General features: G+C 38.6%; 1 protein-coding gene across 4 annotated transcripts in view; it reads left to right on the forward strand.

Annotated features, from left to right (window-relative positions):
- Nucleotides 1-27,977, forward strand: part of ZYG11B (zyg-11 family member B, cell cycle regulator) — an 88,646-nt gene that overhangs the window by 12,826 nt on the left and 47,843 nt on the right. Inside the window, exon 1 of one of the 4 annotated variants that reach the window (XM_079142078.1) lies at nt 12,496-12,701. The exons of 2 other annotated variants lie outside the window; for them this stretch is intronic. In XM_079142078.1, the coding sequence (XP_078998204.1) occupies nt 12,672-12,701 (30 nt within the window). In that variant the 5' untranslated portion in view covers nt 12,496-12,671. Of the gene's footprint in view, nt 1-12,495; nt 12,702-12,753; nt 13,456-27,977 lie in introns of those variants that run through there. One more of the 4 variants, XM_079142079.1, reaches the window with a different exon arrangement.

A 27,977-nucleotide genomic window follows, 5' to 3' on the forward strand; every position in this document is an offset into this window, starting at 1 on the left:
TGCCTAAAGGTAAACTGGCTTTGCTTTCTCCCAAGAAACTGGAACAAGTTCTTAGCACTGGAGCCAGAGGGCATTTGAGGGACACCAGGATCCTGTGAAATTAATTCCTTCCAGCCAGGCCATGTTCTAGGCACTGAAGACAGAGATAAATCAAATTCAGTCAAGGCTCTCAGGCTACTCACAGCCTAGCTGGGGAGATAAACAAAAGGGACAACAACAAATATAGTCGAATCTATGGAGGGAAGCTCATAAAGGATGACTAATTTAATTACAGAAAGAGTAATCAGGAAAGGCCTTCCAGAGGAGGACACATGAATGTAGTATTAAAGGGCAAGAGGAAGACATGTTGGAAGAAAGCAAGTAAGGGTTTATTGGCAAAGGGAATGCCATCAGCAAATGCATGGAGCCTTGAAATAGCACATGTATTCTAAGAGCTATGAGTAATTCATATAGCTACAGCAGAACAGGAAAACATGGAGCCAAAGCATTGATGACCAGGGCACAGACAGAGGCCAGATGGGGAAGTGACTCAATTATTAAATTCAAGGTTTGGATCTTGTCCTGTACGAGATAATACACCCAAACAAGAGTGTAATGTGGTTAGAAAGATAATTTTGATAGCAAAAGTATGTTGAGTTAAAGGCTTGAGACCGGAAATAGCTTTTAAGTGCATTAAAAGAGGTTTAACATTATTAGTCATTAGGGAAATGCAAATTAAAACTTTAATGAGATACCATTTAACACCCACTGGGATGACAATAATAAAAAAAGGTGGGGTTGGGATACAGCTTAGTGGTAGAGCACTTGCCTTGCATGTGAAAGGTCCTGGGTTCAATCCCTAATACTGAAAAAGAAAAAACAAAAGCAAAAACTATTTGGACCCAGCATATATGGTGCACACCTGTAATCCCAGGGACTCCAGAGGCCAAGGCAGGAGGATCGCAAGTTGGAGGCCAGCCTCAGCAAATTAGTGAGGCCCTAAGCAAGTTAGTGAGACCCTATCACAAAATAGAAAATCAAAAGGGCTGGGACGTGCGGTTCAGTGGTTAAGTACCCCTGGTACCAGAAAAAAAAAAGAAAAAAGAAAAAAGAAAAAAAAAAAAAGAAATTGAAGAGGTCAAATTGCAGAGAGATCAGAGAGCTGAATGGGTCACTGAGGTGAATGTTGAAGTCACCAAGTTATCATAGGATTGCAATGGTCCAGTAGATCTCAAACTTTAGTGCTGACCAGAATCACTTGGAAGCCTTATTGAAACAGGTTTTTGGGTCCCACACTATTTCTGATTCAGCTCATCTTGGTGACCCAAGCATTTGTTTTTCTGCTGGTGGTGTGGGGACTACACTTTGACAATTGCTGCAGTAGAGTGAAGACTGGGTCAGGTGCCAAGATCTTCTATGAATGTGTTTAGTTGATGACAACAATGAAGAGGGAGAGACACCAACTCTAAATAACTGATTTAGAATATGACCCTGAGACTTGGATGTGTCACCTGATGGTCACTTCCCCTGATGGTCAGTTCTTTGTCCACTTTAGGCACACTCTTCTCCCTGTGCCATACCCAAAGTTTTGGCAGCCTTCCTCTGTCCTTCTTGGTCTACAGTTTTCAACTCTATGTCCTGGAGTCCTGGTTCCTTGTTTTATAGACTACACTGCACCTTAATGTTTGAGTCAGAAATAGCTGGAAAAAACTATTTTAAACGCAGCAACTTCAGGGGGAAACAGCAGTGGGTAGTGCCAAATAGCTTTCTACCCCCAGAGATTTCACTATGTGCTAGGGAGTGAAGGAGGGAAAAGGAAAAGACAACACAAATGAGGTCACTTATTTCTCAACTAATCTTTCTCACTAAAAACATACTTTGTGCCCTTATGTAATTTTCTGAAACATAGTTTATGAACTTTAGAAATTAATCTTATCTATTTACATTAAAAGTCAGGCAAATAGGGGAAGGACTGGTAATTTGTAATAAAAGACAGAGCATGGTAAAATGTAATCTTACTGGTGACCTTTTTCAGACTGATTAGTCACATAAGAAAGCTTGGCATTATCTCTGCACAAAACCCTCTGTCCATTGTTCCTTTTTCATTAAGACAAGACAACTACTTAATTTATTTTATTTTATTTTTTGTACCTGGGATTGAACCCAGGGGCCCAGGGGCACTTAACCACTGAAACAAATCCCCAGCCCTTTGAATTAATTAATTATTTTTTTGGTACTGGGGACTGAACACAGGGGTGCTTAACCACTGAGCCACATCCCCAGCCCCTTTTTTATGTTTTATTTAGAAACAGGTTCTTCCTGAGTTGCTTAGGGCCTCACTAAATTGCTGAGGCTGGCTTTGAATTTGTGATCTTCCTGACTCGGCCTCCTGAGCTGCTGGGATTACAGATGTGCGCTACCACGCCTGATCTTAATTGATTTTTAACCTATGTTTCTTGCTTTGGTTTTGGAATAGAACCCAGTGCCTCATTTATGTTAAGCAAGCACTATACCATTGAGCAACACTCCCAACCTGGAGACACAATATGTGTATGTGTGGGTGCACGCACTGGGGATGTGCTAGGAGTTGAACCCAGGACTAAGCAAGGGCTCACTTACTAGGCTATACCCACTAGGCTATACTTCCCTTGGAGACAATTTTTGGTTCCATAGTCAGGATTTCTCACCAGCTCCCCATAAGGTTTTGGAGCCATCATGTGAAGAGAACTTCCCATGTACACACTAATTTCTCAGAATACTTGCAGCCCATGCTAAGTATTACCTATTTCTTGCTCATGCTGGAAGTATAGGTACCTTGAGAAATCAAGACTTTTCCCATCTATCCAGGAGGATGAGGCAGGAGGATCATACTTTTGAGGCCAGCTTGGACAATTTAGTGAGACCCTGTCTCTGGGAGAATAAAAGAGTGTGAACATGCAGCTCAGTGGTAGAGGACTTGCCTAGCATGCATGAATGACTGGTTTCAATCCCCAGCAATGATAGAGAGCAATAATAGATAGAGATAGGGAGAGGAACAGAGAAATCCAAGATTCTGAGTAGGTGAGTACAGAGCCAGAACATTAGAACTGGTGGACAGTTTGGACATCAACCCTTCTGACCAGGTAGACATTTAGGACATTTTAGAGATGATCTAACCGAGCCCCAGAGAAAGGAAGGATTTGACCAGGGACCCAAAATCTCAGGGTTTCAAATGCCTGAAAGGTCATCAAACCTACCTCTCCAATGTCAGAGCCTGGAACTAGAATTTAACCCTTCTGACACCTGGTTATTCTGAGATAATACACTTGTATCTCAGAAGCAGTCTATAGAGATATAAAACCATTTTGGCTTTTTGTTTGTTTCTCAAATTATTCTCACTTGCCTTCTGGAATCTATTAGAAGAGACTAGGAAGGAAAAAATACAGTAAGACAGTGACTCTTGAAGTGTCTTCCCGTACCAGCACCATCAGCATCTCCCGGGAACATGCTAGTAATGCAAAATCTTGGCCCTCAACCCAAACCCTGGGGGAGGGATATAGCAAGTTCAACAGGTGGTTCTGATAGCCTCTGAGCCTGTGTTTTCTGATCAAATGGAATAATAACCCCTCTACCAGCACCAGGGGATTGTTGTGAGGCTAGTGGATGAACTGCTTTCTAAAAAACTGCTGTGAATTTGAGAGGGATTGCTAGAGTTGGTATCTGATTGCTGCTTTCAGCCCTGAAAACTCCTGTGCTACTTGATTGGTGCAGTGGCTCATGCCTGTAATCCTGGTGCCTTGGGAACCTGAGGCAGGAGAATTGCTGTTTGAAGCCAGTCTCAGCAACTTAGTGAAGCCCAAAGCAACTTTTATTTTGAGATCTTGTCTCAAAATAAAAAGGACTGGGTTAAATTCCCAGTACCAAAAAAAAAAAAAAAAAAAAAAAAAAAAAAAATCCTGTGCTTCTGTCTCAGAACAGTCATCCCATGAAGTGAGGGTAATTCTTTCTAGACACTTCTGCCCCGAGTCTTGGGCTCTGAAGAGTGAGTGGATGTAGCTCAGCACCTCAAGCTCAGGGAGTGATAGCTGAAATTTCATTGAACTCACAAAGTTCATGCTCCCCCTTATTAAATTGCTAAGGAGAAACTTGTTTATTTTTCATTGGAAGTAATTTTCATTATTCAACAGAGTTCACAAAAGACAGTAGCTCTTCAGAAGTTTCCCTTACTTGAAGTTTCAGGTTACTGAATATTAAAAATTATAGGAAATCCTGTCTTTCCTCATTTAACTTTCATGAGCAACTGACTTTTAGAATAGGAATCAACAGTTATCAGATTCAAATTCTTTCAGTCATTATAGAGCCCCTATTTATCATATTCCCAACTTTTTTTCAGTCAGCTCCCTTTGGCGCATCTCTGGTGACCAGGAACTTATACCTCATAAGCAGCTCATTCCATATGGGAGAATTCTCATTCTTAGAATGTTCTTCCTTTTGTTGAATTGAAATCTACCCTTCCTGTTGCTCTGTTCATAATCATAATACCTGTCATTTAAGCATATGAAGAATTCTTTCAAATTCTGAAAACAACTGACTTTTTGGAGAAATAAATTATAATCCATCCATGAATACCCGAGATTTGATCTTGTTTATAATTAGGTCAAAACCAGAGGCCACAAGCTTCAATAGCAGGAATTTTGAAAGGACACAAGAGCTCCTCACTCCACATTTTTTAATTAGTGCATTATAGTTGCACATAATGGTAGGATTATGTATTATAATCATATACCATTTATCATTGAATTTAAGTAAAAGGTATACTTATCCCGAATCCTTCCCCATAAAATTGAATTTCGCTAGGTACAGTGGCACTCACCTGTAATCCCAGTGACTTGGGAGGTTGAGGTAGGAGGTTCATAAGTCAGAGCCTTGACAATTTAGAGAGACCCTATCTCAAAAAATAAAAAAGGCTGGGGATGTAAATCAGTGGTAGAGCACCTCTGGGTTCAATCTCCAATAGTGCAAAATAAGTAAACAAACACAAGCAAATAAAATAAAGTTAATTTTCTACTTGTTTTTAAAGGAGAAGAGCATCCCAATAATATAAAAATTTTTATTTTAATAGTTCTGAGGAATCTTGATTTGTGTTTTTTATTTGTATTTTTGAAATTCTGACTTGTTATAGTAATATATTTGTTAAAATGTTTATAGTAGGGCTGGGGATATAGCTCAGTTGGTAGAGTGCTTACCCTGCAAGCACAAGGCCCTGGGTTCAATCCCCGGCACCGCAAAAAAAAAAAAAAATAATAATAATAAATTAAAAAAAAATGTTTACAGTAGAAAACAATGTTTGTTTACATAAACTATGAATTCTTTGCAAAAGAAGTTGGTTATGTTCAATAACTTTATAATGAACTACCACTGATCTAGTTCTAATTAACAAGCATAAAAGACTATAGAGACTGGGGATATAGGTTAGTGGTAGGGTGCTTACCCAGCATGCATGAGGTCCTGGATTCATTTCCCAGTACTGAAAAACTGAGACTGTAATAAGCTGGGCACAGGGACACTCCCCTGTAATCCCAGCTACTTGGGAGGCCAAGGCAGGAGATTTACAAGTTCCAGGCCAGCCTTGGCAACTAAGTGAGACCCTGTCTCAAAATAAAATATAAAAAAGTTTGGGGATATAGTTCAGTGGTAGATGGCTCACTTAGGCATGCATTAAGCCCTGGGTTCCATCCCCAGTACCACACACACACACACTTAAAAAAGAAGGATTGTAATAATCTTTTAAAATTAGGAATACCACTAAAGGCATTCTTCTTTATAAAAATGAATTTTACTTATAAAAAATGTGACTCTAAATTTTTACTTTAAACTTTTATATTTATTTACTTTCAGAATGGATAACACATTCATGTTATTTAAAATACCAAAAGATACCAAAAGCTATATACTACAGAGAGCCTCTTGGTTGAAGATGTGCTCAGTGGTAGAGTACTATGCCTAGCATGCTGAGTTCAATTCCCAGCACCAAAAAGAAAAACAAAAAGAAAAGCTTCCCTCCTATCTGTTTCCCACCATCTAGTTCTCTTCCTGGCAGCAAAATGATGATATTAGTTCCTATTAAATTCTTCCAGGAATATTTATGCAAATATAAGCAATTATGAATGTATGTAAGCCCCCCCCCCCCTCCTGCGTGCTGGGAATTGAAGGCATTGAACGCAGAGCCTTACACATCTAAGCATGTGCTCTGCCACTTAGCTGCACTCCCCAAACCTGCGCTATTTCCCTTATAGGAACGATAGCATGCAATACACACTGTTTAGGACCTTCCTTCTTAACAATTTGAGGATCATTCTATATTAGTATTTTTTTGTATATAAATAATTTTCTCATTTTCCCCCTCCATCCTCCCTCACCTACCCCACCCCCCAATGCCCTAGTACTGGGGATTGAGCCCAGGTCCATTCTACCACTGAACTACACTCCCCAGCCTGTTTTTGTTTTGTTTTGTTTTGTTTTAATATTTTCAGTTGTAGATGGACACAATACCTTTATTTTATTTATTTATTTTTATGTGGTGCCGAGGATCAAACCCAGTGCCTTGGAAGCACCCTCCCACTGAGCAACAACCCCAGGCCCTCACCAGTGCTTTAAACAAAATTACTATTTATTTATTTTTGGTTTGTTTGATTTTTTGGTACTAGGGATTGAACCCAGGGGTGCTTTATTATTGAGCTACATCTCCAGCCCTTTTTATTTTATATTTTGAGGTAGAGTCTCACTAAGTTGCCCATGCTGGCTTCACACTCACTGAGACTACTCTCAAACTTGTGATTCTCCTGCTTCAGTCACTTGAGTCTGAGTCACCAAGCATGAACCACTGTCCCAGGCTCTCATTCTTTTTTTTTTTTTTTTTTTTTAAACTCTGTTTTTATTTATTTCTTTATGTATGGGTGTGTATGTTCTTATGCAGTGCTAATGATCCGAACCTAGTGTCTTACCTGTGCTAGGCAAGTGCTCTACTGCTGAGCTACAACCCCAACCCTCTCATTCTTTTTTTATGACTGCAAAATATGCATTGTATGATTACATTGTTATTTAACCAAGCTTGTATTAATTAATATTCAATAGCTGGAGTTGTGGCTCATTGGTGGATTGCTTGTTAGATCCCCAGTACCACAATAAAAACCTCCAAACCATTTGTTTCCAATCTTTTGCTATTTCAAATAAATTTCATTCATGTTAAGACCATTTGTGTCGATTATTTGTTTTAGAAGTAGAATTGTTAGGTCAAAAGGAATGTGCCTTTAAAAATTTGATAAATACCATTGCCACATTGTCTCCATAGAAATTATTCCATGGGCCAGGATATAGTTCAGTGGTAGAGTGCTTGCCTATCATATGTGAAAGCCCTAGGTTCAATCCTCAGACTCACATAATTCTTTCAATTTACACTTTCACCAACAAAAGGAAGATACCTATTAAATATCACCCTCTCCTTGTCACACAGTGTTTTACTAGTCTTATAGATCTTCAGTAATTCAATAGGTGAAAAGTAGTATTTCAAAGAAATTCTAATTTGCATTTCTCTTATTATGAGTAAGAGTGAGTCACTTTTATTTCTTTTTCTTACAATTCCTGTCTTTTGCATGTTTCCCCTTGGATGTTTGTTCTTACTGATTTCAGCACTGTATATCAATATGAAAAGTATCTATTATTCTAAGATATGAAATGCAAATATATGTAGATAGTCATTTATCGTCTGACTTTCCTTATGGTGTTTTTTGCCATATGTTTTTTATTTCTACATGGCTGAATATATTGATCTTTCCTTTCATGGCATATAAGTTTCACTTTGTACTTACAAAGACCTTACTCAGAGATTATAAAAAATTCTCCAATGGGTGGTAGAATATTTGCCTAGTGTGTGTAAGGCCTTGGCTTCCATCCCCAGCACTGAAGTAAAAATTCTCCCATGGTTCCATCCAGCATGTTTGGGTTTCATCTTCTTCTTCTTTTATTTAAACATTTAAATTTTTGATTTATTTGAAATTTATCTTGCTGAATAGTGTGATATTAAAATTTTCTAGGGGCCATTCAGTTATTCTGACACCAATGATAATCCCACCTTTTCCTTACTGATTTGAAATTCTACTTTTATCATACTAAATTCCTGCATATATTTGGATGTATTTTTAGATTTTCTACTTGATCTTGTTGATTACAAAACAACTGTGACTCCATTCTTTCTTGAGGGCAGAACCTTGACTTTTTGTTGTTGTTTCCAACAGTCTTCAATATTAACAGTTTCAATGATCATTAGAGAATAGTTTTTCCCTCTTTTCTTCCTTTTGCTTGTAACTCCTTAGTTTAGTTGCTCTTAAATACTCATTGTAAACAAAATTTTTAAAATTTGAGCCAATCCCTTGAAGAATCAATTTTAGTATCTTAAGAATTTTGTCACCCTTGCTGGGTGTGGTGGCACACACTTGTAATCTGAGTGGCTCAGGAGGCTGAGGCAGGAGGATCACAAATTCAAAGCCAGCCTCAGCAATTTAGCAAGACTGTCTCTAAATTTAAACACTCACACACACACACACACACACACACACACACACACACATACTTTTTTTTTTTAAGGACTGGGAATGTGGCTCAGTGGTTGAGCACCCCTGGGTTCAATCCTTAGTACCCCAAACAAACAAACAAACAAATAAATCTGTTACCCTTTTCACTAGCACCTTATGGTTTTTACTTATTCTATTTTTTTCTTTTGTGCTGTTTCTTTACACTTGAGGCACCTAAGATTTGAATCAGGGTCTCAGCATGTTAGACAAGAAATACAGCATTGAGCTAGACCCCAGCGCCCTACCTTTTCTTTTTTTCCCCCAGTTTTTATTTTGAGACAGGGTCTTGTTAAATTGCCCATGCTGGGTTTGAACTTGTAATTCTCCTGCCTTAGCTTCCTGAGGTACTGGGATTACAGGTGTGTGCCACCATGCCCAGCAGCATCATGCTACTTTCTTCAGCCAAGGAATTGGGCTAAGCATGGTGACAGGGTTGCTCCTGAGTTGCTAGTTTTGCATTTTAATGGTTCTTGCGTGTTTCTTGCCTTCTAAGGGTTCACTGGACACTTGTCTTCTGGGAGTCAGTATATCTTTCTTTTTCTGTATCCTCAAAAGTAGTGTGACGGAATAAGATCATCAAGCAGCGAGTTTAGGTGGAAAAGGTAAGTCTTAACTACTGAGCCCTGAGGCACTACAGTTATTTAGAGGTCAGAGAAATAAGAAACTCCAGGCAGTCAGTGAGATAGAGTAACCAGGAGAGTGGAATAGCATGTTGTACCAAGGAAGGGATAATGATGAGCTGTCTCATGTTGTCAGAGGACAACACTAAGAGCACTGAGGATGGATTTTTCTTTGTTAGCAAGTGGACATCACTGGTTATCTTGATGGGAGCATTTTGGTGGAAGAGTGGAAGTGAAAAATGAAGTGGAGAGAGTCCCAGAGAAAATGGGAGAAAAGCAGCCAAACTGAGTACAGGACAGGCTACTTCTGTCAGGCATTTTGCTGTAAAGGAGGGTAGAGACACTGAGCTGTAGCTAAAGGGACAACTGAGTGTGTGTGTGTGTTCACTTGTTTGTTTTTTAAAAATATTTTTTAGTCGTAGATGGACAGAATACCTTTTTTCTTCTAAATATATAAATTGTTGATGGCTATTTTCTTTTCTTTCTTTCTATATGTTGCTGAGGATTGAACCCAGTGCCTCACATATGCTAGGTGAGTGCTCCACCACTGAGCCACAACCCCAGCCCATTTGTTTGTTTTTTAAGATGGAAGAAATATATTCATGTTGGTGTAACAATGAAAAAGAAAAGTAGAAAAATGGTGATGTAGAGCTGGAGAAATAGCGCTCGGCTCTCATGGAGAAGGACCGTGGTTCGAATCCTCTGAGCCTCAGAAAAATGGTGATGTAGGAGAAAGGAATTGCTGGATAGACATCTTTGAGACAATGAAATGGAATGAAACCTAGAACTTGTGCTCCTTTAAGGAAGACTAATGGTAGTCTAAGAATGGTTTGTTACCAGTTTGTGACAAAAATTCAGAGTAAATATTTAGAAACTTGAAAAAAATCAGCACATTATAGTTTAGCGCATAATATAGAAACTTTTATATCAGTTTGACAGAAAACTTTTTTGAGATTGGTTCTTGCTAAGTTACCCAAGCTGGTCATGAGCTCCTGTACTCAAGCAATCCTCCTGCCTCAATCTCAATAGTAGCTGGGAATACAAGTGTGTGCCACCAGACAGAAAAATTTTATGTCTATTGGATCTAACAGAAAAAAAACAAAAACAAACTAACTAACTTGACCTAGAGTAGCCAAAAATTAGAGAGAGAAAATAGAATGGTGTTGAACTGGGGGCTTAGTGGTACAGCATTTGCCCAGCATGCTTGAGTCCCTGGGTTGGATCCCCAGCACAACACAACACACACACACACACACACACACACACACACACACACACCCCTGAACAGGGGTTGGGAGAGGCGAGAATGGGGAGTTATTGTTTGGTGGGTACAGAATTTCAAATTTGCAAGATGAGTTCTAGGGCTGCACAGTGGTGATGGTGGCATGACAATGTGAATGTACACTTCACTGTACACTTAAAAATGGTTAGGATGGGGCTGGTGTTGTGGCTCAGTGGTAGAGCACTTGCCTGGCACGTACGAGGCCCTGGGTTCAATCCTTAGTACCACATAAAAATAAATTAAATAAAAGTATTGTGTCCACCAACAACTAAAAAAAAAAAGAAAAGAAAAAAAAAAAAAATGGTTAGGATGAAGCCAGGCCTGTAATCCCAGAGGCTAGGGAGGCTAAGGCAGGAGGATCGCAAGTTCAAGGCCAGCCTCAGCCTCAGCAAGGCCCTATCTCAAAATTTAAAAAAATAAATGGACCAGGGATATAACTGTGGTAAAGGACCCCGAGTTCAATTCCCAGTACCAAAACAACAAGAAAAACAACATGTTTATGATGGTAAAAGAAAAAAAAAAAAAAAAGAGAAAGCTGGAGGTTAGGGATGTAGCTCACTAGTAGAGCACATGCTTACCATGTGCAATCGCTTCACATGTGCAATTGCACAAAAACAAAACAAACAATCCCCCAAACCAAAAAATTCACTTTTTATAGTAATTAATTTTATTGTATTTTACAAAAATACAATAAGTGTGACTAGGAAAAAAACACCTGGGTTTTCAGCCCCAGTTTCAGAACTAAGAAGGATTGACTTTAGCTAAAAGACAAATAAATACAAGACTGGGGAATGCAGTTCAGTGGAAAAGCACTTGCCTAGTATGAAGTTTGATCCACCAGCATTGAAAACAAACAAAAAGACCCAATAAGGAAAGGAAGGTAGAGTTACAGATTGGTTGGAAGTCACCATTGAGTGGTGGAAACTCGCATATTTTCTTTTGCTCCTTTCACTTTTCTCAGTGAATAGGAGGTAAAATCATAAGTTAAATGAGGATGATCAAGGAAGGGTTGGAGATTTGAAGAGAGAGGGATGTGAAATAGTTACCAAGGAAGGTGGGAAGAGAATGCAACTGGAGAGGTAGTAGTGTAGCCAAACACTAAGGGCGCATTTGAGGATACTGATATCCAAGTTAGGGGAGTCAGTCAACCAGTCAGTATGGTTTTGGGTTTTCCTCACCTCTTGGTTTTGCTTCAGGTTCAGGATTGAAGTTTTGTCAGTACAAAGGAAGGAGAGAAGGACTGGAGAAATGAAAGGGAATACCTGGGCAATAGAGCCTAAGTTATTTAAGGAAGTGAGGATAAGGGTACAGTGAGAATAGTGAAGGGGTAGTAGGCTCAATGGACTTGGGGCCTTGGTAGAGCTGAACAGTTCAATACTGGAGGGAGTGACGAAGGAAGCCAATTGTGGTGGGAAAGTTAGAGATTACAGGGGTTGGGGATATGGATCAGCTGTAAAGAGTTTACCTAGCATATGCAAGGCTGTGGGCTTGATTTTGAGCACCCACGGCGTGGGGGCGGGGGAAGTATTGAGATTATAGAGGTTGTAATTATGCAATTATTGGTAATAGAAGATATGAACATAAGAATGAGAGGCTAAAGAAGGGTGATCTCTAAAGGAGAAAAACCCGCGAGGGCAGAGGGAAAAATCCTCTAAGAGAATGTTGAAATCACCAAGAATGATGACAACAGTAATTCAATGACAGTGAATCAAAAATTAAAATCTTAAAGAACGATGGTGAGTGAACCAGGAGCCCACAGGTGACTGAAACGAGCGCTCCAGCCTCCTACTAAGACGTATGGTTCAAGCCTCTTATACTTTTGGAAGGGGCTAGGCAGAGTTGAGGGGGCGTTGCCCCTTTAAGGGCCTGGACGCCAGGAGCCCAGAGTCCGGCTTGGGGCGGGACCCCGCGGCCGAGTCTGCGCAGGGCCGGCGGAGGCGGGGCCGGCTCGGGCCGGTCGGGTCGGCAGGGGCGGGGCCTCGCGGGGGCGGAGTCTGCGCTCGGCTTCGGGCTGCGGCTGCGGCTGCGGCTTGCTGCCCTCCTATCTTCTGAGGGAAGGAGGCCGAGGCCTGGGCCGAGCCCGGAGCCGCAGCTCGCCGGAGCCTCCTGGAGCCTCCGCGCCGGCTCAGCCTGGGGGCCGGCTCGGGCCCGGTCCGCTGCCGCACCCAGGACCGAGGCTGCATGCCCGAGGACCAGGCCGGCGCAGCCATGGTGAGGGAGCGCGGCCTGCCCTAGCCGCAGCCGCCCGCCAGCCTAGCCCCCGCGGGCCTGCCCCTCCCTAGCCTTGGTGTCCCTGGGACGCCCTTCCCTCACCTCACCCCTGGTTGCCTCACCCTCGGCGTCCAGCTCCTCCTTCCCGGTGCTCCCAGTCTACCTGCTGGGGCGAACCTCTTCGGGTGACACCCCCTTAATCTCCCTTCTTTCCGCTGATACCCTTTTGTCACCCCCAGTGACAGCCTCCCTCGCGGTTCTCTTGCGTCCCCCTATCTCCTTCAGCCTTCCTTCCTTTCTCTTTACCATTTGGCCTTTTTGTCTCTACCGTGATCTTTACCCCTTCCCCCTTCTTCCTCTCCATTTTTCGCTTCTGCACTTTGCTTTCCCTTCTCACCCCCTTCACCATTTTATCTCCTCTGCCCCCTCCTCCCGTTCGTCCTCTACCATCCACGTTTCCTCTGCCCCTTATCGGATATCCTCGCTCGCTGGCTCGCACAGCTGTCCCCATTTCCTTCTACAGGCTTCAGGGGTCTAAGCAGGAAAAAATTGAAGACGATTGCTTCCCAGGAACTGTCGGGCGGGCAGATAAGGGATTCGTCGTCGTCGTCTCTCTCTCTCTCTCTCTCTCTCTCTCTCTCTCTCTCTCTCTCTCTCTCTCTCTCTCTCTCTCTCTCTCTCTCTCTGGGGCAGAAAGAGATTAGAGGTATGAAAGAGAGCTTGGGAGCTTTATTATCTTATGTCATTGGAAAACGTGAGTGATGGTGTGCTATAGAATGGTGGAGTGAGGGCCAGCATGCATATTGTGACCTTATGAGAGATATGGCCTTTTGACAGAAATAGCTAGAAATGTTTTGAAATTTGCTTTTGAATGTCTTAACTGGAGGTAGAGTTTGTGGAATTTAAAAATATTTGTTTACAAACTTTACCGTTATCATTTACAATAAATGAATTGTGGGCTGGCCACTTGTAAGGCACTGGGTTCGATCCTCAGCACCGCATAAAAATAAATAAATAAAGGTATTGTGTCCATTTAGAACTAAAAAAAGAAAAAAAAAAAGAAAAAAATTATTCTTGTTTGAAAGTAACTACCAAAGGCATTTGAAGACTGAAAATAGCTTGGCAGTCAGGCTGTGGCAATCTGATAATTTCTAAAGGGTTCATTTGTTTTGCCCTTTCTTGGGAGAGCCTTTTTTCTTTTCTTTTCTGTTCTTTTCTTTTTTTCTTGGCAGATTTTCTTCATGTTTCAAAAGAGGTTGAGACCTCAGTTGGCTTTTCACTGAGTTGGTTACCTGAGGTTTGCTGTACATTTGTTGAAAACATTACTCCATCATATGCAAGCCAAATTTTGATCTTTGTGAGAAATAAGACATTCTAGTCAAAACTCAGTTCTGGTAATCATGTTCTCCTTGGTTAGTCAGTTTCTGTTTTCCCTTAATCTGATTTTTAGGAAAATGGTTTACTATTAAGTCATTTAACCTGTAAACTTTCCCTAACTAATTGACTGCATTTATAGGTTGTCATTCTCCCTTGTCTGTCCCCATAACTATCACAACCCATCACACTGTCATTGTGTGCTAGCTTGTCTGTCCTTGTGGAATGTGAGTTCCAGCAGCAACTGTGTCTTCCTTATTCCTGTTATTCCCTGTGCCAGGTCAAATAGATACTTGATTGATTCACTTTGTGGTCTCATTTTTCAATTTGACATGAATAGTCTTAAACTGGAAATTCAGGCAACTAGTGGACTCCACAGCAAGAGTGAGTTTTGAGATTCTTAAACATTTTTTTTTTTAAATTTGAAGCCATCCTACCTAAGACATCAGATGGCTAGATTTTTGAAAGTGTGGGTCTTCTCACTGACAATGAACGTATAAGTACAAAGGGAGAAATTATGAACTGTTCTTTGACTATTTAGGGTCCAAAAGTGTCATTTGAGCTAGGCCTGAAAGATGAATAGGATTTATTTATTTGTAGATCATTTTGGAAGGGGAAAGAAACATTCACTGTGAATACGAAGTAGGATGTATTGGAGGAAGCAGGATTACCTTTATACAGAATGAAAGGATGTAAGAATGAAGCTATGTATTAGGAAATGAGGCTAGAATGATAATGTCTTAGTCTGTTCATGCTGCTGTAACAAAATACCATAAAGTGAGTAGCTTGTAAACAACAGAAATTTATTTCTCAGAGTTTTGGAGGCTAGGAAGTCCAAAGTCAAGGCTCTGGTACATTTGGTTTCTGGTGAGGGCTGCTTCCTTTTTAATAGACGGCATCTTCTCCCAGTGTCCTTGCATGGTGAAAGGGGCAGGGCAGTTTTGGGGCTTCTTTTATAAGGGCACCAATCAATTTGTGAAGGCTCTGTCTTGATGATTTAATCACCTCCCAAGGGCCCTACTTCCCAATGCTATCACGTTGGGGGTTAGGTTTTCAACACATGAATTTAGGGAAGGCAGACATTCAGACCATAGCAGATATATTAGGCATTATTATGTTTTAGACTTTGCATCCAGCTAACTTGATTTTTTTCCTTCCTTATTAAAACACATTCATACAGAGTAACTGTACTGGAGAGGTGAAGAGAAGGCAAAATATTAGCTTATTGTGAGTTGAGAATTACTTGTAGAGGCTCCTTTTTTGTTTTCTTGTACAATATGTTCATTAGGCACTCAGTAAATAGAGATGAGTGAATGATTATTACAAAGCTTTGCATTTTATATTTTTCAAGTGTTTATTATATTGTGTTTTGAATAGTTGAAATGTCTAAGGTTGAGGTTCTTAAACTACCTTAAATCAGAAGGTAAAGCCCCTGAATGACTTCTTCCTCCTGCCCACCTCCAGAATTTGATTTATTGGGTTTGGTTGGAGCAGAACTTGAGAGTTTGCATTTCTGACAAGAATCGGGGTAAAAATAGTCTTTGAACCATGTTTTTAAGAACCACAGGTTTAGGATAATAGCTCTTGCTTTTTTATTTATCTAACAGTGTTTTTGGAGTATCATTAACTGAATTGGCCTTGATGATATCACAGATAATAAAACAAGTGTGATTCCTGATTTTTTATATCTTATTTGTATAGACTAATTTTATTATTTCTTAAAGAATATCCATTTTATTATTTTGAAATTGTATTTATTTTTATTTTTGCAACTTCGGGGATTGAATTCAGGGCCTTGTGCATGCTAGACAAGCTCTGTACCACTGAACTATATCCCCAGCCCCAGTAGATTAATTAGTTAATTAATTAATTTGTTTATTTTTTGTGGTGCTGAGGATTGAATCCAGGGCTTTGTGTATCTGAGGCAAGCACTCTAGCAACTGAGCTATATCCCCAATTAATTTTTAAATGTGAAGAGTTTTAGTACTTTTTTAAAGTGCTAAGAAAGAAATTTGGACATCATGGAATGGGATAGTCAAGTGTGGCTTCCAACAGGGTCAATCTTTAAAGTGAGAACTGAGGAATTAAATTATTGGAGTTGTGTTATGGAAAGAATGGTTCAGATAAGAAAGGAGCATGTGCAGATGACCCATGGTGGTACTTTTTCTAGTCCCTTAACTGGTATGCCTTGAATTCAATTCAAGTTGTTCAGGGAAACTCTACCTGGCCTGCCTACCCCTCAAAAAAAAAAAAAAAAAAAAAAGAAAAAGAAAAGAAAAGAAAAAAACTGGGTCACACCCTCTCTATTATGTAACTCTTTTTCACAGAATACATATCAATTATATTTTAATATTTCTTGCTGTGATTATTTGACTAGAGTCTGTCTCCAAATTCAGAGTGTATAAAAGTCTTTGATACAATGATAATTTTTGATCAGCTGTTAAGGGCCAGGGGATGTTGCAGGACTGTGGTTACAGTGGTTAAAAAAAAGATTTGTGGGTTGGGGGAGGGGATGGAAATAAACAAATCTATTAATATATAGAAAAAGTAAACTAGGAAAAGATATAAAGTGCTGTTTATGTATGTGTGTATGGCAACTATTTTAGAATGGTTAGGCAGCAACACTAATAGCAAATATATATTCAGCATGACTATACTGTGAACTGTTTTTCGTGCTTTACATGTTTTGTTAATTCTCGTGGCAACCTATTAAGTTAGGTACTAGGTCAGTGAAGTGAATACTATGTTTGGCTCATTGCATCTTCATTACCTACATAGTGCCTGGTACTTGTAATAAGTGCTCACTAATTATTTGTTATTAATGTTGTTTTCTCTTTTATTTTTCATTAATTATTTGTTGAATGAATGATTAACTTTGGGGATGATGAGAAGTTCAGGGAGGTCTTGCTGAGAATGGGACCTTCAGTTTTTTTGTTTGTTTGTTTTGTTTGGTACTAAGGATCAAACCCAGGGGTACTTTATTGCTGAGCTAAATCCCCAGCCATTTTTATTTTTTTATTTTGAGACAGGGTCTCACTAAGTTGCTCAGGCTGGCCTTGAATTTGATGAAGATGGCCTTGAATTTGGGATCCTCCTGCCTCAGTCTCCAGAATAGCTGGGATTACGGACTAGTGCCATTACCCACAGCTTGAAGGGGATATTTGAACTGCTGGTTTTAATAGTAAATGAGGTTCTATTGGATAAAAGTTTGGGAAAGAAAGCCATTACTGGGAAAGGGACAAGCTCGGGCATAGAAGAAGCTGAAACAGAAATGTAGTATGGTTTTTAAATTTAAATTTTTAAAAATGTAGTACTTTTTAAAAATTATTCTTAGACAATATTTTTTAGATGTTTATAGACCTTTATTTTTATTCTTTTTTTTTTTTTTAAATTTATATGCGCTGCTGAGAATAGAACCCAGTACCTCACACATGCTAGGCAAGTGCTGTACCACTGAGCCATAACCCCAGTCCCTTTACTTTGTTTTAATAGTCTATTTTAATAACTATATTAACCATGAGTTATTAGTTTTTAATAGTCTTTTAATAACTGTTTTAATAGTCTATTAAAACAAAGTAAAATCCATGAAGTGCCATATATTTCAGGCATGATGAATCCTAGGAAATGTGTGACTCTAGTGTTCAGGGTATGGTAGAGATTAGGTGAGCCTCGGGTCAGATTGTGGAGGACCTTGAATCATGGACTACTAAGTTTTGGCTATATTGTAAAGACCCTAAGTACCTTAAAAGCTTTTTTGTGTATGTGTGTGTTAAGGAGTATTATAATCAAGAAGAGATTTTGAACTGGGCATGGTGGAACGTGCCTATAATCTCAGAGACTCTGGAGACTGAGGCAGGAGGATTGCAAATTCAAGGCCAGCCTCAGCAACTTGATGAGGCTCTAAGTAACTTACCGGGACCCTGTCTTGAAATAAATAAAAATTAAAAAAGGGCTGGGGATATGGCTAAGGTCCCTGGGTTCAGTCCCTGGTACTAAAAAAGAAAAGAAAGGATTTTGAGGATGATTATTTATAAACATGATTTGGAATGGGTTAGCTGTTGTATTACTTTAGGCGAAAAGTAAGTTATAGTAGTAATTTAAATTGGAAGAAAGAGTGTAGAAAAATAAAGTACAAAGATTTGGCATGCCACTTTTTGGCTAAGTGAATTTTCCATTGAGCGAGACATCACTGTGGAGTTGTAGAAAAAGTGCAAAATCACTAATAATGTTGCAGTTTTGCACAGTGATATTTAGTTTTCATAAATCTTTGAATACTGATGAAAATTCTAAAATAAGTTTACTATGTGAAAGTCCTTTCCAAACAGTGCATTAATCACCTTGTGAAAAATGCACTGACACACAAACTTTTTTTTTTTTCTCACACCTATGTATGTGGAAAGCTGGGGGTCAAGCAAAGGGTAGTAATCTGTTTTAACAGTTCTCTCTTACAAGGATTGAATTCCAGGAGCACATCTTTGGCACCTTCTCAATATGCCATATTTGCCTAAGGCTTCCGAGTATGGAAAGTATTTAGAGACAGGGAATTTGTGAAGAGTATATATTCCTTGTTATAAGACAAGACATACACAGATAAACGAACAAGAAAAGAATTCCCAGGCAACAATAACCTCTCCTGGGGGTTTGTATCAGGGCTTTCAATTTTTTTTTTCCTTTTTGTACATTTTGTGACATTTTGAACTAAAAAAAAATGGAGGTTAGTGTTGGTATCAGTAAATGTATTCTTTAAACTGGCAAAAGGTTATGCAAATGGAAAAGTAATAAATAAATAGAAATCCCTTCCAAGCTTATGCTTTTGAATGGTAGATCTGAGACATCTCATTGTAATGTGAATCACATTCAAAAGCACAAATGGGGAAATATCCTACAATAAAAAGAAAATCTTCCTTAATTTTCTTCTTGCTTAAAAACATTTATATGATTGTATATAGGGATTAAATGTTTACACTGGTAGTATTCTATATCTCCCTTGACCCTACTTTGGGGTGTGTAGTTTATTTGCAGACTCAATTTCTAAATTAAACAATAAATCTACATAGGTTGTTATTTTGCACAGATGATAAATCTTATCCATAGAAGCAATTATATATGAAGACAATCACTTCCTGTTTCACTAAAATTTACAAACAAGACTCAACTAATTCGTTTTATCTTTTAAACATTTTTTTTTTAAATTTTAATTTTTTTATTTTTGCGGTGCTGGGGATTGAACCCAGGGCCTTGTGCTTGCAAAGCAAGTACTCTACCAACTGAGCTATCTCCCCAGCCCTCCTTTTATATTTTAAAGAGAGAGTAGTTAGAGTTTAGCAGATTATAGAGATAAGTACCATAGAAGAGTAGATATATTCTGTTAGCTGTAGTAGTATGGGATCCTGGACAAGCTGCTCTTATGTCTAAAATTTGTGTAAACTAGAACTCTTGTCCATGAAATACGACATTTCATACCATGAACCCTTGTCTCAATTATAAATATTTGCACAGTACTTTAGGGTGCAGGGACCCTTATTTCAATTGTTAATATTTGCACAGTACTTTAGGGTTTATTTTATTATTTTTTTGTGGGATCAAACCCAGGACCTTATGAGTGCTAGGCAGATGCTCACTCTATCCCTGAGTTCTTTCACCAAGACTTTAATATTTTAAAGGCATTTTCACACACATCTATTATTTCTCACTATCCCCCACCCCTTTTTTCTTCTTTTGTGATACTGGAAATTAAACCCAGGTTCTTGTGCATTCTAGGCAAGCATTTACCCTTGAGCTATATCACCCTCATTTTGTGAGGTAGTCAGGATAGAGGTTTCACATAAGGAAACTGAGAAGTTAACTGATTTTTCTAAGTCACACAGCTAGTAAATAGCAGAGCCAGGACTGACTGCAACCTCAGTGGCTCTTTTCATTATTATCCCCGTGTCTCTTTTTACCATATTATATTTCAAAACTCATGTTTGTAGTTAAGAGGAAAATAATGCTAAAGTAGTTTTGTGAGTTGTTGATTCCCATGAGCTCATCGGCTCAGTGATTACTGATCTGAATTTTTGTTCTGTCTCTTAGAACAGTTTTCTTACATGATCTAAGATGGAAGGGGTGGGGGTTTATTTACCTTTCTAGTCCTAGATATTTTTTAGATGGAACTCTACCTTTTTGCCCTTTAGCATATAGCTTCTTGACATATTGGCCAAGTCTTGAAGTTATGCATGCAAAAAACTTGTTTTATCTGCTTTTTAGTTTGGTGATTTTTTTTTTTAAGAAAAATAACTGGGAATGTAACTCAGTTGTAGAGTGCTTGTCTAGCATGGGACAAACCTTGGTTTTAATCTTCAGCACTTTTCCCCCTTTCCCCCTCCCCCAAAAATAAACATTCCAAATAGATCAGAATATCTTTAAATTTAGAGACAACATCAAGTGTGCTCTGTCCTACTTTCTTGATCTTTTCTGTCTGTAAAATGACTATGGTTGGAGAAGTTGAGGGTAAAGGGATTAGATCATATCAAGGGCTATATTAAATGCTTATTTCTGAAAGCCTGACTTGGTTGAATCAATGTTAGAAAATACTAGTTAAAAAAAAAAAAGCTAGGCATGATGGTACACATCTATAATTCCAGCTACTTTGGAGGTCGAGGCAGGAGGATTGCAAATTTGAAAACAATATCAGCCACTTAGCATGACCCTGTTCCCAAAATAAAAAGGGTTGGGGATATAGCTCAGTGGTAGACCCCACCTGGGCTCAGTCCCCTGTATGGGGGTGAGTGAGGAGAGGACTGGGGGTACAGATGAGTGCTAAAACACTTGCTGAGCCTGCATGAGGCCCTGGGTTAGATCCACAGCACTGTAAAAACAAAATACACATAAACTAAGAGATATGGTGTACTGCAGTGAAGAGTCAGAGATGTCTAAGTACCTATGAACTTAAATGACATATGTCTGCCTTTCAGTTCTTTTTTGTAATTTCAGGGCTAGTCTTGGGACTTAATGTTTCTTTTTGGGTTTATAGTCTGTTTTTGTCAGAGAAAATGAGTATTTTAATTACATCTAACAATTTGTACTTGACTGTTAATTTATTCATTCAGTAAACAGTGCCACTATGTAGTAAGCATTATTTTAGGTTCTCAGACAATATCAGTGAAAAAAGGTGTTTTTTCCCCCCCATGGAGATTACAGTCTGTAATAATAGTTAACATTTATTGAGCATTTAATATATGCCAGTCACTGTTATAAATGTTTTGCACTTAGAATTTAATTCTGATAACAGTTCTATGATATAACAGGTACTGTTATTTTACAGATCATGAAATTGAGGTGCAGGGAAATTAAGTACTTGGCCTAAAGATATATATTTTGTAAATGGTAGAGCTGGCATTTTAATCCAGGCAGCTGGATTCCCAAGTCCACGTTCTTCACAATTACAATTACACAATCCTTCAGAAAGAGGTCAGTAAAAAAATCTGTTTCTCTCATAAAATTATCATTTGTAATCCTTGTAGTCACCTGGTTTCTTGCCCAATATTTAGGAAAATATTCAGGATTCTGGGTGTGGTGATGTATACCTTTAAGCCCAGTGACTCTGGAGGCTGAGGCAGGATGATTTCAAATTCAAGGCTAACCTGGGCAATTTAGTGAGACCCTGTCTCAGAATAAAAAAAAATAGGCTGAGGGTGTAGCTGAGTGATAAAATGTCCCTGGGTTAAATTCCCAATATGTATACATATACAAAATCACTAGGAGGAAAAAAGAAAAAAATTACTCAAGAGGGGCTGGGTAGAGCACTTGCTCAGCATAACAGAGGCCCTGGTTTTGGTCCCCAGCACCACATAAAACAAAGAAAAAAGGGATGCAAAAAATAAAAATCCATTGTATTCAATTGGAGGACTTGTCAGTCTTGGAATATTTCAATAGGGATGACAGCTGGAGCCTGATTCATATTAACTGAAATTGAGACCACTACATAAAATGAGGTTTTCTTTTATTTTGTGGTACTGGGGACTCAACCCCAGGACACTCTACCACTGATTTACACCCCTAGCCCTTTTTAATTTTAATTTTTAAAATTTGATCCAAGCCAAATTGTCAAGGCTGGCCTTGAACTTGTGATCCTCCTGCCTAGCCTTCCAAGTTGTTGGAATTATAGGCATGTACCACTGACTAAGAAATGAATTTTGAGACAGACCATCCATTCAGTGATTTACTAATTCATTCAATGAATAATTTATTTGATACATATTATGAGACTTCAGTTTCCAAGTATAAAAGATAGCTGACCTATGAGAATCTCTTTGCTGTTTCATCATATCGGCAGCCAAGGAAGCTCCAGTCTGTAATAGCAAACACTTTAATAGTACATAGTTGAGTCCCACACCCCACCATCTCCCTGCTTGGTAGAAATGGATGGGCTACTGCTCACAATGTTGAAGTTCTTGTTTCCATGGCTATGGCAGTGTACTAACAGAATGCAGCTTTAAAAAATACAGGCCTGGGCATATAGCTCAGTGGTAGAGTACTTACCTAGTCTGCACAAAGCCCTGAGTTCCCTCCCCAGCACTGCAAAACAAAACCGAACAACCCTCCAGCAAAATACATAACTAAGTCATGGGGGAGTGACTGAGAGTGCCTTTAGCTGAGAATGTGTAAATGACTAAATACTTCAAAGAAGGAGTGTATAAGAAGGCAGTTTAAAAAGGGGACTGCAGAGGAAGTGTAAAAGAAAGCCAAGAACTGAGTGTGGTGGCACACACCTGTAATCCCAGTGTCTTGGGAGGCTGAAGCAGTCCCAGCAATTTAGCAAGCCCCCGTCTCAAAATAAGAAATAAAAATGGCTGGGAATATGGCTTAGGGGGTTGAGCGCCCCTGGATTAAATTCTCTACCGTCTTCCGCTCTGAAAAAGACTTCTGACCTTTCTCTTTCAGTCTAGTAATTTTTCTTTTTTCTTTTCCTTCAAAGCTCTTCTCTGTGGTATCCAAAGTGATAGGAGACAATTTTTAATTGCTTATGTAAATATTTTACTACATTATGACCCAGGTAGTCTAATTTTAGAGCATTATGGAACATAATTCTATAACCAAAAGCTATTTTGAAATGCTGTGAAGCAGAATTTAGAGTTCTCAGATGATACTTTTTTATTTCCTATCAACTTCCCTCACATATCATAGCCACCTCCCCACATTTCTCCTAAAAACTCCCCTAAGACTCCTTTTTCCATCACAATCTATGATTATCAAATGGTGAAGGCTCCTGGGGAGTGCAAAATTACATTAGGAAAAGGTCTGAGAGCAGTAGTAAGAAGTTATCTTATGGCCAGTTTAGGGAAGATAAAATTGTATGATATGTATGTGATTTATACATACCAAAAAAAAAAAGGTGGGGGGCTGGGGATGCAGCTGAGTAGTTAAGCACCCTTGGGGTCAATCCCTGGTACCCCCCCCCAAAAAAAAAAAGAAAGAAAGTAAAGAGAGAAACACATGACAAGTGCAGTTGTACACACCTATAATCACAGAGATTTGGGAGGCTGAGGCAGGAGACTCACAAGTTTGAGGCCAAACTCATTAACTTAGTGAGAGCCTGTCTCAAAATAAACAATAAAAAGGGCTGGGAATGTAACTCAGTAAAGTGCCCCTGAGTATAATCCCCAGTACAAAAAAGATAAAACACACAACCACTGCCATTTTTCTTATGTGCCCTCTTCCTCTATACCACTTCTTTATACCACCCCAAGATAACAACATTTTTTAAAAATCTTGATTTTCTTTATAGATTTACTGTTATTTAATTTAGAGATTAGCTTTCTAATCTTACATTTCGAAGTAAGTTTTTAGGCAGTATTTCCTATTCTGTATAGATGTATATTTGAATCCTTTAGCATATAGTTTTTTATGGTGCGTGTGCAGTGCTGGGAATTGAACCCAGGGCCTTGTGCATGCTAGGCAGGCACTCTACCAACTGAGCTGTATTCCCAGCTCCTATAGCATATAGTTTTTATTACTGTTGTTGTTTCATTTTGCAGTATTGAAGATTAAACCCAGGGGCTCTCACCACTGTACTGAACTACATCCTCAAACACCCCCACCCCGTTTTTTAAAAAAATTTAATTTATTCATTTATTATTATTATTATTTTTTGTGGTGCTGGGGATTGAACCCAGGTCTTTGTGCATGTGAGGCAAGCACTCTGCCATTTGAGCTATATCCCCAGAGCCACCCGCCCCCCCTTTTTTTTTTAATTTTGAGACAGGGTTTTGCTAAGTTGCCCAGGTTGACCTTAAACTTGTCTTAAGCTTTAGCCTTCTGAATCATTGGAATTACAGGTGTGGGCCACTACACTATTATTAAATCTTCTATGTTCTGAAAAATAGTGCCAATTTACACTCTGACCAGCAATATTTGAGAGTGCTAATCTGGGTAAGCTTTATTTGAATAGTTCAGAATTACCAGGATTACATTATGTTCTAGAAAATACCACGTTAACCAAAAAAAAAAAAAAAAAAAAAAAAAAAAGTACTGTATTGTTCTTTCATGCTAGAATTGTTGCTCCTGTTGCCACAGCCACAGGATATCTCTTCAACTATTTCTCAGGGACCCTTGTTACTTTGCTTGTTATACTTCAGGTATTTAACTGTAAAGCTAAATTACCTTTTTTAGTCACTCCAGGAATTATCTTTTCATAGGACCGAGTCATACCATTTCTTTACTTACCAGAGTAAATTTTGTCAGTGAAATCATGGAATTACTAATTGTTATTTTTTGTTTGAACAGTTTCAGATTATGAAAGTCACAAAAGTAATAAAATAATTCTCATCTAGCATTTACCCAGATTCCCGAATGTTAACATTTTACTGTATGCTTTAACATACCTATTTCTTTTTACACACATGTCTTTATTGTTTTCCCTGGATAACTGCTATTTTAAATCTTGGATGTAGTTTTTGTCTCACCTTCTTCCTCCATCCTTTTCCTTCTTCCATTGAGAGAACCTTATGGGTAAGAAAAAGGATATTGCTATTTGGAATTAAAGACCTTGGATCAAGGCCTAATTCTATCACATTCCAGGTAGATAAACTTGGGTGCATTATTCTTTTTGACTTCCAGTTTTCTTCATGTACAAAATGATGTCTGATCCTTGTGTGTGGGAGCATACCTGTGATCCCAGCGACTTGGGAGGCTGAGGCAGAAGGATTGAAAGTTTGAAGCCAGCCTCAGCAATTTAGTGAGGCCCTGAGCAAATTAGTGAGGGCCTTTCTCAAAATAAAAAATAAAAAAGTCTGGGAATATAGGTCAGTGGTAAAGTACCCCTGGTTCAATTCCTAGTACTAAAAAAAAAAGTGTCTCGTTGGGCATGATGTTGCACACCTATAATCTCAGCTACTTGGGAAGTTGAGGCAAAGATGCAAGTTTGAGGGCAACTTGGGCAGCTTAGCAAGACTTTTTCTTAAAAAAAAAAAAAAGGTGTGGGGCTGAGGATGTTTTTCAGTGGTCCATGTACGGGTTATATGGATAAGCTTTCATTTTGGGTTTATGCCTAGAAGTAGAATTGCTGGGTCATATGGTAACTCTATGCTTAACTTTTTGTTTCTGAGAACTGCCAAACTTTTGGAAAAATAGTTGCAACATTTTGCATTTTCAATGTTCTTGTATGAGGTTTCCAATTTCTCCATATCCTGGTCAACACCGGTTATTGGCCGTATTTTTATTATAGCCTTTCTAGTGGGTGTGAAGTGATATTTCATGTGAAGAGATTTTGATTTTCATTTTCCTGATGACTAATGATGTTAAGCATTTTTCATTGATCATTTGTAATTTTTATTTATTTTTGTGAGATAGGGTCTCACTAAGTTGCTTAGATCTTTGCTAAGCTATTGAGACTGTCTTCGAACTTGTGCTTCTTCTACCTCAGACTCCCCAGTTGCTGGGGTTACAGGCATGCACCACTGTACTGGAGGTCATATGATGTTATTTTTTTATTTTTATTTTTATTTATTTTTTTGATATCAGGGATTGAACTCAGGGACACTCAACCAGTGAGCCACACCCCCAACCCTGTTTAGTACTTTATTTAGAGACAGGGGTCTCACTGAGTTACTTAGCTTTTGCTGAGGCTGTCTTTGAACTCACAATCCTCCTCCCTCAGCCTTCTGAGCCGCTGGTATTATAGGTGTGTGCCACTGCACCTGGCACTGGTGCTCATTTGTAATTCTTTGGAGTACTGTCTACTTAAGCCTATTTTTAATTAGATTGTCTTTAGGTTACTGAGTTATAAGAGTTCTTTATGTAATTTAGATAGAAATCCCTTATTAGATAAGTGATTTACACCTATTTTCTTCCATTCTGTGGGTTGTCTTTTCATCCCTGCCCTCCCCCCTCCAGTGCTGGGGATTGAACCTAGCCCTTGCACATGCTAGGCAAGCATTCTACCACTGAGCTACGTGCCCAGCCCTCTTTTTTCTTTCTTTATGGTGCTCCTTAAAGCACAGAAATTTTGAAATTTTGATAAAGTCCAATGTATCTATTTTTTCCTTTGTTTGTATTTGCATTTGGTGTCATGTCTAATAAACCTTTTACTATACTAAGTCGGTTAAGTTTTGTATCTATGTTTTCTTTTATGAGTTTAATAGTTTTAGCTCTTGCCTTTAGGCATTTGCTGTATTATGAGGTAATTCATGTACATGGTGTGAAATAGGGATTTCGTCTTCATTATTTTGCATGGGTGTCCAGTTGTCCCAGGACCATTTATTGAAAAGCCTATTCTTTAGCTCATTGAAATGTCTGGGTACCTTCTTGATAATCATTTGACCCTAACTGTAGGAGTTTCTGGACTTTCAATTCTACTCCATTGATCTTTGTGTCTGTCCTTATGCTAGTGTCAGACTGTTTGGTCAATGTAGTTTTTTATTTAATTAATTAATTAATTTTATTTATTTTTATTTTTTGGATTGAACCCAGGGCCTTGTGCATGTGAGGTAAGCACTCTACCAACTGAGCTATATTCCCAGCCCCTATTTTATTTTTTTAATATAATTTTGTAGTAAGTTTTGAGAATGGCAAGTGTGAGGCCTCCAATTTTTTTCTTCCTTTCCCAAATTGTTTTGTCTTTTCTAGGTCTCTTTCATTTCTGTTTGTATTTTAGTATCAATTTGTCAATTTCTGCCAAAAAAAGGGGGGGGGTTGTGATAGGAATTGTATTGAATGCATAAATCAACTTAACAATATTAAGTCTTCTAATCCATAAATCTTGAATGTTGGGCTGGGGAGATAGCTCAGTTGGTAGAGTGCTCACCTCGCAAGCACAAGGCCCCGGGTTTGATCTCCAGCACCATTAAAAAAAAAAAAAAAAAAAATCTTGAATGCTTTTCATTTTTTAGATCTTCTTTAATTTAGTTTTTCACTTTTATTAAATTTACTCCTAAATATTTTGTTTGATGTAATTGTAAATGGAATTATTTCCTTAATTTCATTATAAGATTGTTTATTGTAAATCGTAATTATATACAAATGCAATAGAGTTTGTTGTTGTTTTAAATTGTAACCTGTGACCTTGTGAACTTTTTTTTTCTGGTAGCTTTTTAAAAATTCATTAGGATTTTTGTTATCTGGACTATGTCACCTGCAAATAAAGATAGCTTTACTTTTTCCTTTTTAATTTGTATGCCTTTTATTTCCTTTTCTTGCCTACTTTGAACCTTCAGTAACCTGTTTAATGAAGGGGTGAAAATAGACATCTTTGTTTTGTTCCTGATTTGGGGGGTAAAACATTAAGAGTCTCATCATTATGATATTAACTGTGTTTTTTTGTTTTGTTTATTTTTGTTTTTGGTACTGGGAATTGAACCCCTGGGTGCTTTACCATTGAGTTGCATTCCCAATCCTTTTTTATTTTGAGACAGGTTCTTGCTAAGT

This window comes from Sciurus vulgaris, assembly GCF_902686455.1.
Source record: "Sciurus vulgaris genome assembly, chromosome: 1".
Classification (NCBI taxonomy): domain Eukaryota; kingdom Metazoa; phylum Chordata; class Mammalia; order Rodentia; family Sciuridae; genus Sciurus; species Sciurus vulgaris.